The following is a 13901-nucleotide window of genomic DNA, read 5'->3' as shown; positions in this document are numbered from 1 at the left end:
AGAGTTCCACGCTCAGTATTTGGACGAGCTTCAGAACGGATAGAGATCCAATTAAATATGCTAAAACGCTCCGACCGGATACAGGGCTTTTATGTACCCTTAATTAGAGCCAGTCTATTATTACAGATAGCATGTTGTCATTTTGTTTTAAATTATTCCGCTCCGTTTTAATTGCTTCTATAACCCGGCGTCCTATTCGGGCGTGTCATTATGGTCGCTATTCTTCATACAACCAAGTATGTGAGGCTTAATATAAGTGGTTAATGTCACTATTCAATATAGAGTAGTAATATTTAATACTGAATTTGCAGCTATTTTGTCAACACTATACAAAAAGGCCAAGTCACTCAACTGTAGCTTTAAAATCTAAAATTCTAATTTCTCAAACTGAAGATTTACTGTGATATATGTGAATATTATTAGAGGGATGAGAGGCAGGGCACAGTCTAAGCAAAGATGCCCCAGAGCATAAGGTTTATGGTTTCCACCAACATGGAGCTACTGTATACTGTAACGCTGGTCCACGGCTAGGACGTTGCAGGAGTCAGTGTTTACTAACTGGTACAGTATGAGGTTGTTCTGCAGTAACAGCTACTGTATGGAGCAACACACACTGCAGTAACAGCTACTGTATGGGGCAACACACACTGCAGTAACAGCTACTGTATGGAGCAACACACACTGCAGTAACAGCTACTGTATGGGGCAACACACACTGCAGTAACAGCTACTGTATGGAGCAACACACACTGCAGTAACAGCTACTGTATGGAGCAACACACACTGCAGTAACAGCTACTGTATGGGGCAACACACACTGCAGTAACAGCTACTGTATGGGGCAACACACACTGCAGTAACAGATACTGTATGGAGCAACACACACTGCAGTAACAGCTACTGTATGGGGCAACACATCCTTTGGTAAAGTGTTATTGAAGCCAGCGGGCGTTCTATTGGGTGTTTTATTAGGTTACTGGCTTTGAAAACATGCGAGCCAGAACGTCGTTTCGCTTACATGGAATTACTGCTGTGGAAATGTAATGGAAAACGGTGAATTATCAGCCGATTAATTAAAGGGGGGAAAGTTAAAGTTAAGAGGAAAGTTGGCTATAGTGTAGACAAAAAGGGGCTACATCAGCAAAAACCTTAGATATTCCGAGCTTAATCACAGATTCGGGATGTTATTTATTGTCTGAAACTGGGTGAACGGTTAAAAAAAAACGAGACAGACATTGTGTGTCACAATTTTGAGGTCGTTCGCTTTGTAGGACGCATATACTGGACTAGTTCTATGAAAGACGGAAGTCTGAGGTGGACTCCCAAACTGCACGGCACTCTGTTGAGAGATTCCCTTTTTCATTCATATAGCTGGGAACATCATGGTGGCACTTCTATGTAAACATTAGCTCTGATCACGTGATTGAAATGTGACCGAGTAGAAACGACACAACTCAAAGACACAAAATGTAAATCTTCTGTCCGTTTTTGGAAGGAACTAAGAAAGACGTGCAACCAAAAGTAAATTAGTTACTGTATCTTAACACAGTTAACATTATGCGTTAACGCTGCACTGCAAATATAAACCCACTGCCCTTTTCTTCCTCAATGTTCTCAAAGAGAAACCCTTTGCTGTGTACACTGTACAGCACTGTGGAATGACGAAGGAAGGTCGCAAAGGACATCACTAGAATGTATAACCTCAAAAGCCAGTCCACAGAATAAGGCTGCACATTATCCAGGGCCGCATTCCAAGAAGCATCTTGTAATGAGACAGCACTTTGTAGTCGTCTGGTCGAGAGATTCCTTTGAATAGAGCCAGTGAGAATCTAAAATACCCCCGCCAGCACACCCCTAGTGGTCTGGCTGCTCCTCACACCCCGTGAGACCGACGGCGTGCGGGTGGTTTGAACCCGGCTGGCCCACAATGCCGTCCTAAAAAGCTAGTAGGGGGGTGCGGCCCGGCCACGTATGTCCTAGCCTAACCCTGCACAAAACCATCTTTAAAGACGGAACATGTTGGGGTGCCTGGCGGCTCAGCTGCTTGGTACAGTGTGTTTCACACACTGTGTTTCCTTCATGCTTCCTAGTAGGGAGCATGAAGGTGGACAGCGAATTCCACTGAAATCCAGCCAGTGGTTTTTGTGATATACTGTGCTTGCTGGGGACCAAAGTGTTGGGTAAGCCCCGCCGCTAGTCGGGGCTAAAACCGAGTGAACGTATAGCGGTTCCAGGATGCATGGAAGTTCAACAATATAAGAGAAGAAAGCGTCACAAACAACAAATGCTATTTTCCGTGCTCGGACGGACCCAGCCAACCAGGGACACACATTGCTGGGCAATGTATAGTTTACACACATGTGATGTGACAAAGAAAACTGATTCTGATTAGTTTTAGGTACTAACGGGGGACATGGGCTGAGCAAAATCTGAATGCGCGTACGCGCACGCATGCACGCGCGCACGCACGCACGCACGCACACACGCACGCACGCACACACGCAGACTGACAGACAGACAGACAGACAGAGAGGTCCAGAGGGACGGACTGGTCAGGAGGTCAGCGAGGGTCACACCAATCAATACAGCGGCAGCCATGACCACTAGAGAACTCCCTCTGTCCCACTAATCTATAGGACAAACACACACACACACACACACACACACACACACACACACACACACACACACAGCACAGCAGATATCACTCCTAACATGCTGTAGCTGTAGCGCACAAACTGAAACTTCCATTATGAGTATATTTGTCTCAATGTTTCGAAGGTAGCCAATCTACAAAGACAGTATGTTGTCTATTTTAAAATTGCTGAAAAATAAAATAGGGAACAGAACAGAATGAATTCTGTGTTTACATCATTTACCATCACACACACACACACACACACACACACACACACACACACACACACACACACACACACTGTGGCCTAAACCCACACAGCAGTATAAAACAACACACATATGAATTGTTTAGTAACACTATATCATTATGAGTTAATTACTACCAACAATGTCAACCTTTTAGCTGACATTGGGTTCATGTTTATTGTTTTTCTTTCCCTTTTTATTATCTTGTGGGTTCAGGGCTAGCCGAGGCGGGATTCAAATTACCATGCTCATCCGCGCCGCGCCGCGACACACACACACACACACACACACACACACACACACACACACACACACACACACACACACACACACACACACACACACACACACACACACACACACACACACACACACACACACACACACACACACACACACACACACAGAGAGAGACACACACGCCACACACCCCACACTATGCTGACTTACCATTGAGTGAGCTCTGCACGTCCCCGTAATTATTCCCCCCCCCCCCCCAACATTGGATCAGGTTAAGAGGAAGAGAAATGATTCTCTGAAAGCAAATTAACCCGGTGAAATCCCAGGGATCCCACAGCTGATCCTGGGACCTAATCACCGCTGCTTATAGACCTGCGCTGCGCGCTGCAGCGCCGCGGCAGCTCAGCGGAAAAATAAATGAGGAGACGTTGTGAAGAATAAGACGCCAATTATTCCATGGCCTCGTTTGTTTGGGTTTGTTTTTCTCTCTCTCTCTCTCTCTGCTCTCTCTTGGGCTTGTTGTGAAATGCTAGGTGATTGGTTTATATTCAAACCTGATGTTGGCCGAGCTGAAGAGACGAGGTCGAGGTATGTTGTAGTGTAGCTAGCATACCGCAGCGATGAGCCAACGACGTCCACCCGGCGCCACAAAAACATTCGGAATTATTTGGTTTATAATTAAATTTGATTTAACCCATTCTGACCTGAGATCAGATTCATACGAGGTTTCCCACTGGACACACACTGGTCTGATTAATCCCATTCTGACCTGAGATCAGATTCTAAAAATGTCAGTCGTTCTTCGATTTTTCAAAAAATAGCAGACCTATACAAGCTCGTAGCGCGCCACTCGGTGGCGCGCTATGAGCTTGTAGATCTGCTATTTTTCAATAGCTAAAGCATAACATGATGCCAACACCAAAATGGGTTCCCGTTCAGAATGGGTTAAAAGAAAGAAACAACAAAGAAAGAAAAAATAAACTAATGTTTTCCAGAGATCCCCCGAGTCGTGACTGTGATTTTTTGAGGCAAAGTTTGGTGCAACATATACAGTATAGAGACCCTCTTTTGGGAAAACCGTTCCGTTGGTCTGAGGAATTTATTTTGACGGCTTCGTCGTCGTGCAACGCAAGGAGTTTTTTTTTCCCGAAAACTGTCATGATTTTATACGAGACATTTGCGGAATCGAACTTCAGGTCTTAAATGGGTTAACTCGTTCTAGACGGGAACCCCTTTTTGGTGTTTCAACTAAGCATTATGTTATGCTTTAGCTATTGAAAAATAGCAGATCTCTACAAGCTCGTAGATCGTAGTAATAGTAGATCTCTACGAGCTTGTATAGGTCTGCTATTTTTGAAGAATCGTACAAAACGCGGCACAAATCTTTGAATAGGCCTATATATTCTTTCAGAGCGAATGTTTTTAAAATGTCGACGTCAGACCTGAATGGGTTAAGTCATAATAAGGGGTGCCAGGTCTGTCAACTCGCGGGTTTCAATTCCAACCAGGGGGGGAGGGGGGGGGGGGATGTGTGTTTGCGAGTCATCCATCCTCTCTGCCCTCGCTTTCCAGCGGAGGGAAGCTCCCTTTTTGGCTAAATTATAATTTAGCTATTGAAAAATAGCAGATCTACAAGCTCATAGCACGCCACCGAGTGGCGTATTGCGGCGCAAATCTTTGAATTATATATTCTTTCAAAGTGCAGGTCAAAAAATGGGTTCAAAAAGCCAGCGTGTTAATCCATTAATAGCCAAGTACCAGTCCAGGCCCCGTGCTCGTGCCAAAACCAAAGCAAACTCTTTCCCAGCAGACTCGGATTGCACCAAATGTCAGGCTGTGGGCTGTGTGGGCTGCCCACTGCCCTTCATCCCCTGGAACGCCACACAGAGGGCGGTTTGAATAGCACGACTCCCGTGGATGACAGCCACCCCACTGTCACATTGACTATTTGGGGTTATTTGGCCCCACAGACACCCATCTGAAAGGTTCCCGGTGCCATGCAGGGAAACCTCATAAAAGAAGATTCTTTTTTTCTCCAAACTTTTTAAAATGGTTAAACTGATTCCCACACGTTGAGATGTATACTGACCTAATAATGTATCAGAGGAAGCCTCAAACAGAAACGTCAGTGTAGGGTTACAGTATGTCCGAGGGACATGACCAGTCGACTAGAGGTTAAAGTGTGTTAGGGGACATGACCAGTCGACTAGAGGTTAAAGTGTGTAAGGGGACATGACCAGTCGACTAGAGGTTAAAGTGTGTTAGGGGACATGACCAGTCGACTAGAGGTTACAGTGTGTTAGGGGACATGACCAGTAGAGGTTAAAGTGTGTAAGGGGACATGACCAGTCGACTAGAGGTTAAAGTGTGTAAGGGGACATGACCAGTCGACTAGAGGTTACAGTGTGTTAGGGGACATGACCAGTAGAGGTTAAAGTGTGTTAGGGGACATGACCAGTCGACTAGAGGTTAAAGTGTGTTAGGGGACATGACCAGTCGAACTAGAGGTTAAAGTGTGTAAGGGGACATGACCAGTCGACTAGAGGTTAAAGTGTGTTAGGGGACATGACCAGTGGAGGAGAGGTTAAAGTGTGTTAGTTAGGGGACATGACCAGTCGACTAGAGGTTAAAGTGTGTAAGGGGACATGACCAGTCGAACTAGAGGTTAAAGTGTGTAAGGGGACATGACCAGTCGACTAGAGGTTACAGTGTGTTAGGGGACATGACCAGTAGAGGTTAAAGTGTGTTAGGGGACATGACCAGTCGACTAGAGGTTAAAGTATGTAAGGGGACATGACCAGTCGACTAGAGGTTAAAGTGTGTTAGGGGACATGACCAGTCGACTAGAGGTTACAGTGTGTTAGGGGACATGACCAGTAGAGGTTAAAGTGTGTTAGGGGACATGACCAGTCGACTAGAGGTTAAAGTGTGTTAGGGGACATGACCAGTCGAACTAGAGGTTAAAGTGTGTAAGGGGACATGACCAGTCGACTAGAGGTTAAAGTGTGTTAGGGGACATGACCAGTGGAGGAGAGGTTAAAGTGTGTTAGTTAGGGGACATGACCAGTCGACTAGAGGTTAAAGTGTGTTAGTTAGGGGACATGACCAGTCGAGGAGAGGCTACAGTGTGTTAGTTAGGGGACATGACCAGTCGAGGAGAGGCTACAGTGTGTTAGTTAGGGGACATGACCAGTCGACTAGAGGTTAAAGTGTGTTAGTTAGGGGACATGACCAGTCGACTAGAGGTTAAAGTGTGTTAGTTAGGGGACATGACCAGTCGAGGAGAGGCTACAGTGTGTTAGTTAGGGGACATGACCAGTCGAGGAGAGGTTAAAGTGTGTTAGTTAGGGGACATGACCAGTCGAGGAGAGGCTACAGTGTGTTAGTTAGGGGACATGACCAGTCAACTAGAGGTTAAAGTATGTAAGGGGACATGACCAGTCGAGGAGAGGAGGAAAGTGCACACTCTGGTAAGAATCATCCAGCCAGATCTGAGGTATTATTATTCTGACATCAACAGGGAAACATTCTGTTGGTCTGACCGACTTCAGAGCTGCCAGTAATGACACCATACTGTCTGCCGCCCACTGCGCCCACTGTACTATACCAGCCCAGATACTACTGTAACTAGTATACTGCTAGATAACTACTGTAATAACCACCATCATCATGATCATCATGTCATGACCCTAGTGTAAATGGTGCATTTATAGAGCGCATTGCATTCACCCACGCATTCATACACCAATGGCGGCGGAAACCATGCAAGGCACCAACCAGCACATCGGGAGCAATTAGGGGTTCAGTCAGTGTCTTGACACTTCGACACGGGGGGACCCGGGTTAGAACTGTGGGAGCATTCTGCTTATTTCGGCAACGAACATTTAGCGTCAAGAAGTGAAAACAAGAGTGCCAACAAGGTTGTAATGACAGGTTAATTTGCACTAATAGGCTCTGGGGCCTAATACAACTTAACCTGTCATTACAACCTTGTTAGCGCTCTCAATCATGCATCTCCATTCCTTCACATCCCCTACTAATCCTCTCCCCTCCCCTCCAAATGTTGTTTTTTTTAAATTACAGAACATAAAAAAAAAACAAGATTTCAAGAGCGTGACATAAGACCTTTCTCCAGCTTATATAAATAAGCATTATGAACACATTTCCATGACATTTCCAAAATGCTTTGGATTTTTTTTTCTGGTCGTGGAAACCACTCTCTTTAAAACAATCTACCTGTTTCAGGTGTTCAAAACAAGAGGAAAGAGTGACTGCATCTTCCTCACGTCTGGAGGCTGGAGAAACCGCCTAGCGTCAGCTCCGCTATACACAATTTAACCTCGATAATAACCCATTTTGGCCGAGAACCGCTTTTGGTGTTAGCATTATGTTATGCTTTAGCTATTGAAAAATAGCGGATCTACAAGCTCATAGCGCGCCACCGAGTGGCACCGGTCAGAATGGAAAACTGTCAGGATGTGTAGTAGAAGACATTTTTTAGAATCTGATCTCAGGTCAGAATGCAAAACTGTCAGGATGTGTAGTAGAAGACATTTTTTTAGAATCTGATCTCAGGTCAGAATGGGATAACCCCGAGTCAACACTGAGCTGCAGACAGCTCCCCGAGTACACGAGTCATCCAGCATGAGGCCGGCGGAAACAAAATGATAAAGCCATTCCATGCAGAAATAAAAAGCGCCCCCCCCTCCCCAAAGGCCACGTTCTACAGCAGAATGCAGAAATAAAAAGCGTCCCCCCCCCCCCCAAAGGCCACGTTCTACAGCAGATGTCAAGCATTCAGCTTCGCGGCATTAACAACGAAATGGAAAATTAACCACGTGAACCCCATATAGTTTCCTCGTTCTGGGTTTGTCATATAATGCTACAGGCGAACATTTTGGGGCGAAAATAATTCCTTCTACAAGGTCACAAAGTGACACATTGAGTGAGAGCTTGCGGATTGGCTGTTATTTTGCAATTTGATGGGCAATTAAGTATATAGATTGAAGTGGCGAATAGTAAAACTACCTCTCGTCGGAAACAACCGATGAATCTCAAGTGAATTGGATCGATGAGTGCCATTTTAACCCATTCTGACCGGGCACCCATTTTGGTGTTATCATCATGTTATGCTTTAGCTATTGAAAAATAGCAGATCTACAAGCTCATAGCGCGCCACCGAGTGGCGCGCTACGAGCTTGTAGGTCTGCTATTTTTGAAAAATCAAAGAAACTACTGACATTTTTTAGAATCTGATCTCAGGTCAGAATGGGTCCATCAGACCAGTGTGTGTCCAGTGGAAACCTCGTATGAATCTGATCTCAGGTCAGAATGGGTTAAACAAACACGCCCTCTCATGATTGGCAAGTGTAACCACACACAGTTAAGCCCTACGAATAGCGGAAAGAGCCGCATGGTGACATACATAATACTGTGATCCGATAGATCAGCTCATGTTTGATCATTTTTGCCCATAATTATGTCATGCCCAAAATAGGGACGCCGGGTTGTAAGCAGTTAACCCATTCTGACCTGAGATCAGATTCAAACGAGGTTTCCACGGGACACACACTGGTCTGATGGACCCATTCTGACCTGAGATCAGATTCTAAAAATGTCAGTCGCTCTTCGATTTTTCAAAAATAGCAGACCTACAAGCTCGTAGCGCGCCACTCGGTGGCGCGCTATGAGCTTGTAGATCTGCTATTTTTCAATAGCTAAAGCATAACATGATGCCAACACCAAAATGGGTGCCCGGTCAGAATGGGTTAAAAAAACCAGAGAGTGGTTTATTCGAAACAGCCGAGTTCCCCAACATGTTAGACAAGGGAGCCAAGTCTCTGTTCAGAATATTTATCAACAGAGATAAATCACGCTTCTGCGCCTCAGAGTCGGCAAGGCACAACAACTCGTATGAATTACAGTTTTAAAGTTGAACACTGGGCAGTCAGTCAATCAGCATAATCGAGAGGCGTTGAGCCAATTCAATTTTGCCTGTACGCTCCAGGCATAATGAACTAATTATCATTAATTTTATTCACAAAAAAGCAGAAATCAACTTCCTGCAATGATAGCGAGATTTTCTTTTTTTAATTAACCCCAGGAAATATGAATATGAATATGTTAGCCGCCAGGAAAAACGGTAGCAAAATTCCATCTGTGCGCAACACACTGACACGGCGGTGCATGCGTGTGCAGCCACATGCTCAGACACGTGTGCACGCACACGCACACACACGCACATACACATACACACACGCACACACACACACACACACAAACCACCACCACAGAAAATATGAAGGTTACTCGGCTAGCAAAAATAAATAAACAAAGCAAAGGCACATTTTCAAGCGGGATCATTAGGAAGTGATCAAAGTCAAACATTTTTACTACACATTTTTACTACACGTACACAAATGTGACGTCTAGACAACTTGTCAATATCAATAGTATCATTTCACACGCTTTTTTTGTTGCACATGTAGAATTTCGTTTCCGCGCATGTCTTTACCGTTTGAATTTGTATTGACATGACTATATCGTTCACGGAATATTTTATTGACATTTTAAATGCATCTTGTATTCCCTCCCTCTATCCTTTTCTCAGAGCTCAACATGCTGATCCCAATGTAAGTACTGTACAGTATGTATGTATGTATGTATGTATGACTATGTATGTATGTATGTATAACCAGACAGTGGTCTTGTGGTCAGAGTGTCCGCCCTGAAACTGGGAGGTCGGGGGTTCGATCCCCGGCCGGGTCATACCAAAGACTGTAACGTATTGTATAACTCCCAATCTGCACACACACATAATAACATGAACCACTGATGAACCACTCGGGTGAGCAGGGAACGTTTGAACTGAACAGATGCCGGTGGACGGACGGACGGACGGACAGACAGACAGACAGACAGACAGACAGACGTGGTCACTCACCCTCTCCAGGTCCTGTCGGAGGTGAGTGAAGAGCTTGAGACGTCGGTAGAGGACGTCTTGCTCCTGCTGGGCCAGGTTGTCCACCTCGTCCCTCTTCAGGGACACCAGGGGACGGTTGAAGTTGGCCTTCCGTCTCAGCTTCCAGAACTGGTACAGGAAATCCACCTTGGAAGTGGGGAAAGGTTCAGGCATGATGCAGAGATTAAAATAGGGTTGCATTTTGCATCCCAAAACGCAGTTTATAGTTTAAGGGACGCAATAAAACAACGACCTCTGCATCCACGGGATGCACTACTGTACTGTTTTTTTTTATTCTAGTTTATTTTTCTTGGCTTTAGTTATAATATTCATTTATTCTTCTGTTTTACTACATGAATATAACCACATTAGAACTGTAAGGGCCAAAATGACCACATTTATGTAACCTTGGGGTGGCGCTGTTATTACATAAGCGTCAAGTTCACAGGCACGGTGAGGGAAGGATTGACCCGGAAGGGCAAACGGCTTTGACCGCAGGTACGTCAGCACTTTGAAATGGTTGGAGCGAAATGTTTGTCTGTTTCAGTCTGAAGTATATCGATTGTCTGTAATCTGTCTAATTATGGTTTATTTTTAATATCACGCAGATCTGATGCTGTACACAACTCTTTATATGGTGAAATAAATACGTTAAAAGCCAATGGTGAGCTGCCTGTGTGACGTTATTGGGGCTGACACACAGGAATAAACAGCACGGCATTAGAATGGCGCGTCAGTCAGGTCCAGCTACGGGATCAATTCCTTGAGAGATCCGAGGCTCTCACAATAACCATATAAAATGAAATGGGAGTTACATTTTGTAAAAAAATGGCAAAATATGACTCCTATACAACGTCGCTGAAGTGGGACTCATAAAATGTCCCTGCATGGGACTCATCTCTAAAAGACAATCCCTGCATCCCGGGACTCATTAGATTGAAAACCTATTTACATCACTGGGCACTGGAAAAGATGCATATAGTCCCGCTATCCCAGAAAGCCAGAGAAGATATCTGTGTCTCCCATTTCTTGGGAGAGACCCGTTCTGTTATTTACCACTACAATGTATTGTTATTCTCTCAAACTGTTGGCACGCTCTAGCTGCGCCGTCATTTCACATGAATCCTAGAATCTTCATTCAGACTTCAAAAAAATGTTTGTCGTGTATGTCTGTCCCGAGTCGGCGCGTCAGTCAAATGAAAACCCAACATGGGGGAGGGTTTGGACGGAACATCCTGTGTGTCAGACAAGAAGAGATCAAGCCCACGCCGTCTTGTGTCTATAGTGATATTTGTCAATGTTGCATCACGTTGCCTTGCCACTGTACAATATGTCACAATGTACCATATCCACAAAACTATCCATCTTGGCATCTTGCTGAAAAAAGAAGGCACTGTCTGGAGCAACTTGGATCATTGGAGCCCTTTTCTGTATAGGGTGCAAGCCAGGCGTCTTGGTGTTTCCCTGCCGTGTGGCGCAAATCTTTGAATATACAGTATATTCTTTCAGAGAGAACATTTTTTTTAGCAGACCTACAAGCTCGTAGTGCACCGCTATGAGCTTGTAGATCTGCTATTTTTCAATAGCTAAAGCATAGCATAATGCTAACACCAGAAGGGGTTCCCGCGTACAGAATGGGTTAACTCAGTCCCCGGAACAACATATTTTCAGATGGGGGTCGTCATGGGGGTCGTCGGCAGCCAAATACTGAAAACTCTGACGTGGAAAAAGGTCGAGGAACCGCTGACATAGAAACATATAGTTATTTCCGTTATGGTTCAGAAGACATTTTGTACAATCTGGTCTCAGTGTCTTCAATGGGTCGACACATCAAACGCGGTGATGTTATTGCGGTATATACCTGGCAGCTGGGAATGATATAAAGTGATTGAAGGTGTGGGGATTATCGTTATACCTGGCAGCTGGGCAGCGCCAGTCCCTCGGCCACCTCCCTGGGGTCCACCAGCCGGTAGAATTCGTCGTCCAACTCCTGGAGCTTCTGCTTGCGCTGGCTCACCTTCTGGTCTCGCTCGGCCTGGCTCACCCTCTGGTCTCGCTCGGCCTGGCTCACCCTCTGGTCTCGCTCGGCCTGGCTCACCCTCTGGTCTCGCTCGGCCTGGCTCACCCTCTGGTCTCGCTCGGCCTGGCTCACCTTCTGGTCTCGCTCGGCCTGGCTCACCTTCTGGTCTCGCTCGGCCTGGCTCACCTTCTGGTCTCGCTCGGCCTGGCTCACCCTCTGGTCTCGCTCGGCCCTCTCCAGCGCCGGACACGGCACCACCGCCGCCACCACCCTGGGCTCCGGCTCACCGCACCCCAATCCTCCTCCTCCTCCTCCTCCTCCTCCTCCTCCTGCAACAGTGGTGGTAAAAGGGCTCAGTTTTTGAGTGGTGCAACCACTCCTACAACCAGCAATGTCCGTGCGTACCCATGTATCATTGGTCATGAGCACGAGTATGTGACTTATTAGTACCAGTAGGGGGCGCCAGAAACAGAGAGGGATAGTGCATGCTCTATTGCCTGCTAATGAGAGAGAGAGAGAGAGAGAGAGAGAGAGGTGGGGGGGGGGGGGGGGGAATTGCACCACTCAATTCACACGGGTGTGACTTTTAGTTGAAGTATCAGTATTGCATATACGGAACACTCTGTTAATTAAATTAAGTCCAGAATTCAAAATTTACTTGAGTAAAAGTACAAAAGTATTGCCATCAAAATAATACTTAAAAGTACCTAAATTAAAAGTAGCCATTACACGTACAGTGATGTCCCATTTCACAGGTTTCAAATGTATAAAACGTAAAAAAAATAATAATTGCCGTTTTTTTTTCCTACTTTCGAATTCTTTGTTTTTAGCCCGTAATATTGTGTGTGTTGTCATGATTTGTCACGCCAAGAGTTGGCTTCGTACAACGCTTTAAATCTCTTTAAATAAATAAAGCACGAAATGCCTATATGGGTACAAATGCATTAGCGATTCATTTCCTGGGGCCACTCGTTGTTCTGAAAGGGTGGAGGGACTGCGACGCTCTCTATAGTCACACATTCACACCACTGACCGCCATTCAGCTGATGATGATGGTGCTGCTGCTGCTCCTCCGCCACTCTGAGCTCGTCGGGACTGGCGCCCGGCGTACCTGCGGCGGCCGCGGCGGAGGCAGCAACGGCGGTCCAGTCGGGTTTGGTGGCGCTGTGAAGCCCGTTGGTGGCAGCGTTGCTGCTGCTGCTGTGAACTCCGTTGGTGGCGCTGCTGTTGCTGCTACTGCTGGTGGTGCTGGTTGTTGTTGTCGAGGAGGAGGTGGTGGTGGTGGAGGTGGTGTTGATGGAGCTGTGCTCCAGGCAGAAGGACTTGAAGCGCACCTCGTCGTTCTCCGCCAGGATGGTCTTCATGTCCAGGCCGTGGTCGAAGGCGCACGTCACGTGGAAGGCCACGACGCAGGCGGGCATGCAGCACTGAGAGGGGGACGGGGGGGGGGACGGTCAGAAACACAAAGCGTTGAAGGGAAAGTTCCATGAAATAATATGGGACTGCTTTTATTTGTATATCATAGGATGGGTTGCGTTGTCAAATTTGTAATTTTAATTAGGCATGTAACGATATATCGTATATATCGCGCGATATATATCGATATTATATCCCCGACGATATGTATCGACTTATAAAAAATAAAAAAAAAGATAGGAAATTTCAGCTGTAATCATTATTCCATCATATTCACATGATTTTGGAGAGAAATGAGACAGTATAGAGGCCTGCCCTGGAGAGGGGGGGAAATCGTATCGTGAACCTCATATCGTGATACGTGTCGTATCGTGAGTT

The 13901-nt window shown here is 45.8% G+C and overlaps 1 protein-coding gene across 1 annotated transcript in view; it reads right to left on the bottom strand.

The window, feature by feature from the left end:
• The window catches only part of jade2 (jade family PHD finger 2), a 246411-nt gene that overhangs the window by 72363 nt on the left and 160147 nt on the right, over window positions 1–13901 (bottom strand). The window contains 4 exon segments of the mRNA XM_080780445.1: window positions 10070–10234; window positions 12003–12122; window positions 13345–13368; window positions 13370–13534. Of these exon segments, the coding sequence (XP_080636571.1) occupies window positions 10070–10234; window positions 12003–12122; window positions 13345–13368; window positions 13370–13534 (474 nt within the window).

This window comes from Protomyctophum bolini (genome assembly GCF_963924005.1).
Source record: "Protomyctophum bolini genome assembly, chromosome: 13".
NCBI lineage: Eukaryota > Metazoa > Chordata > Actinopteri > Myctophiformes > Myctophidae > Protomyctophum > Protomyctophum bolini.
Note: the sequence above shows the minus strand (reverse complement) of the source record. Positions and strands in the feature narration are given on the sequence as shown.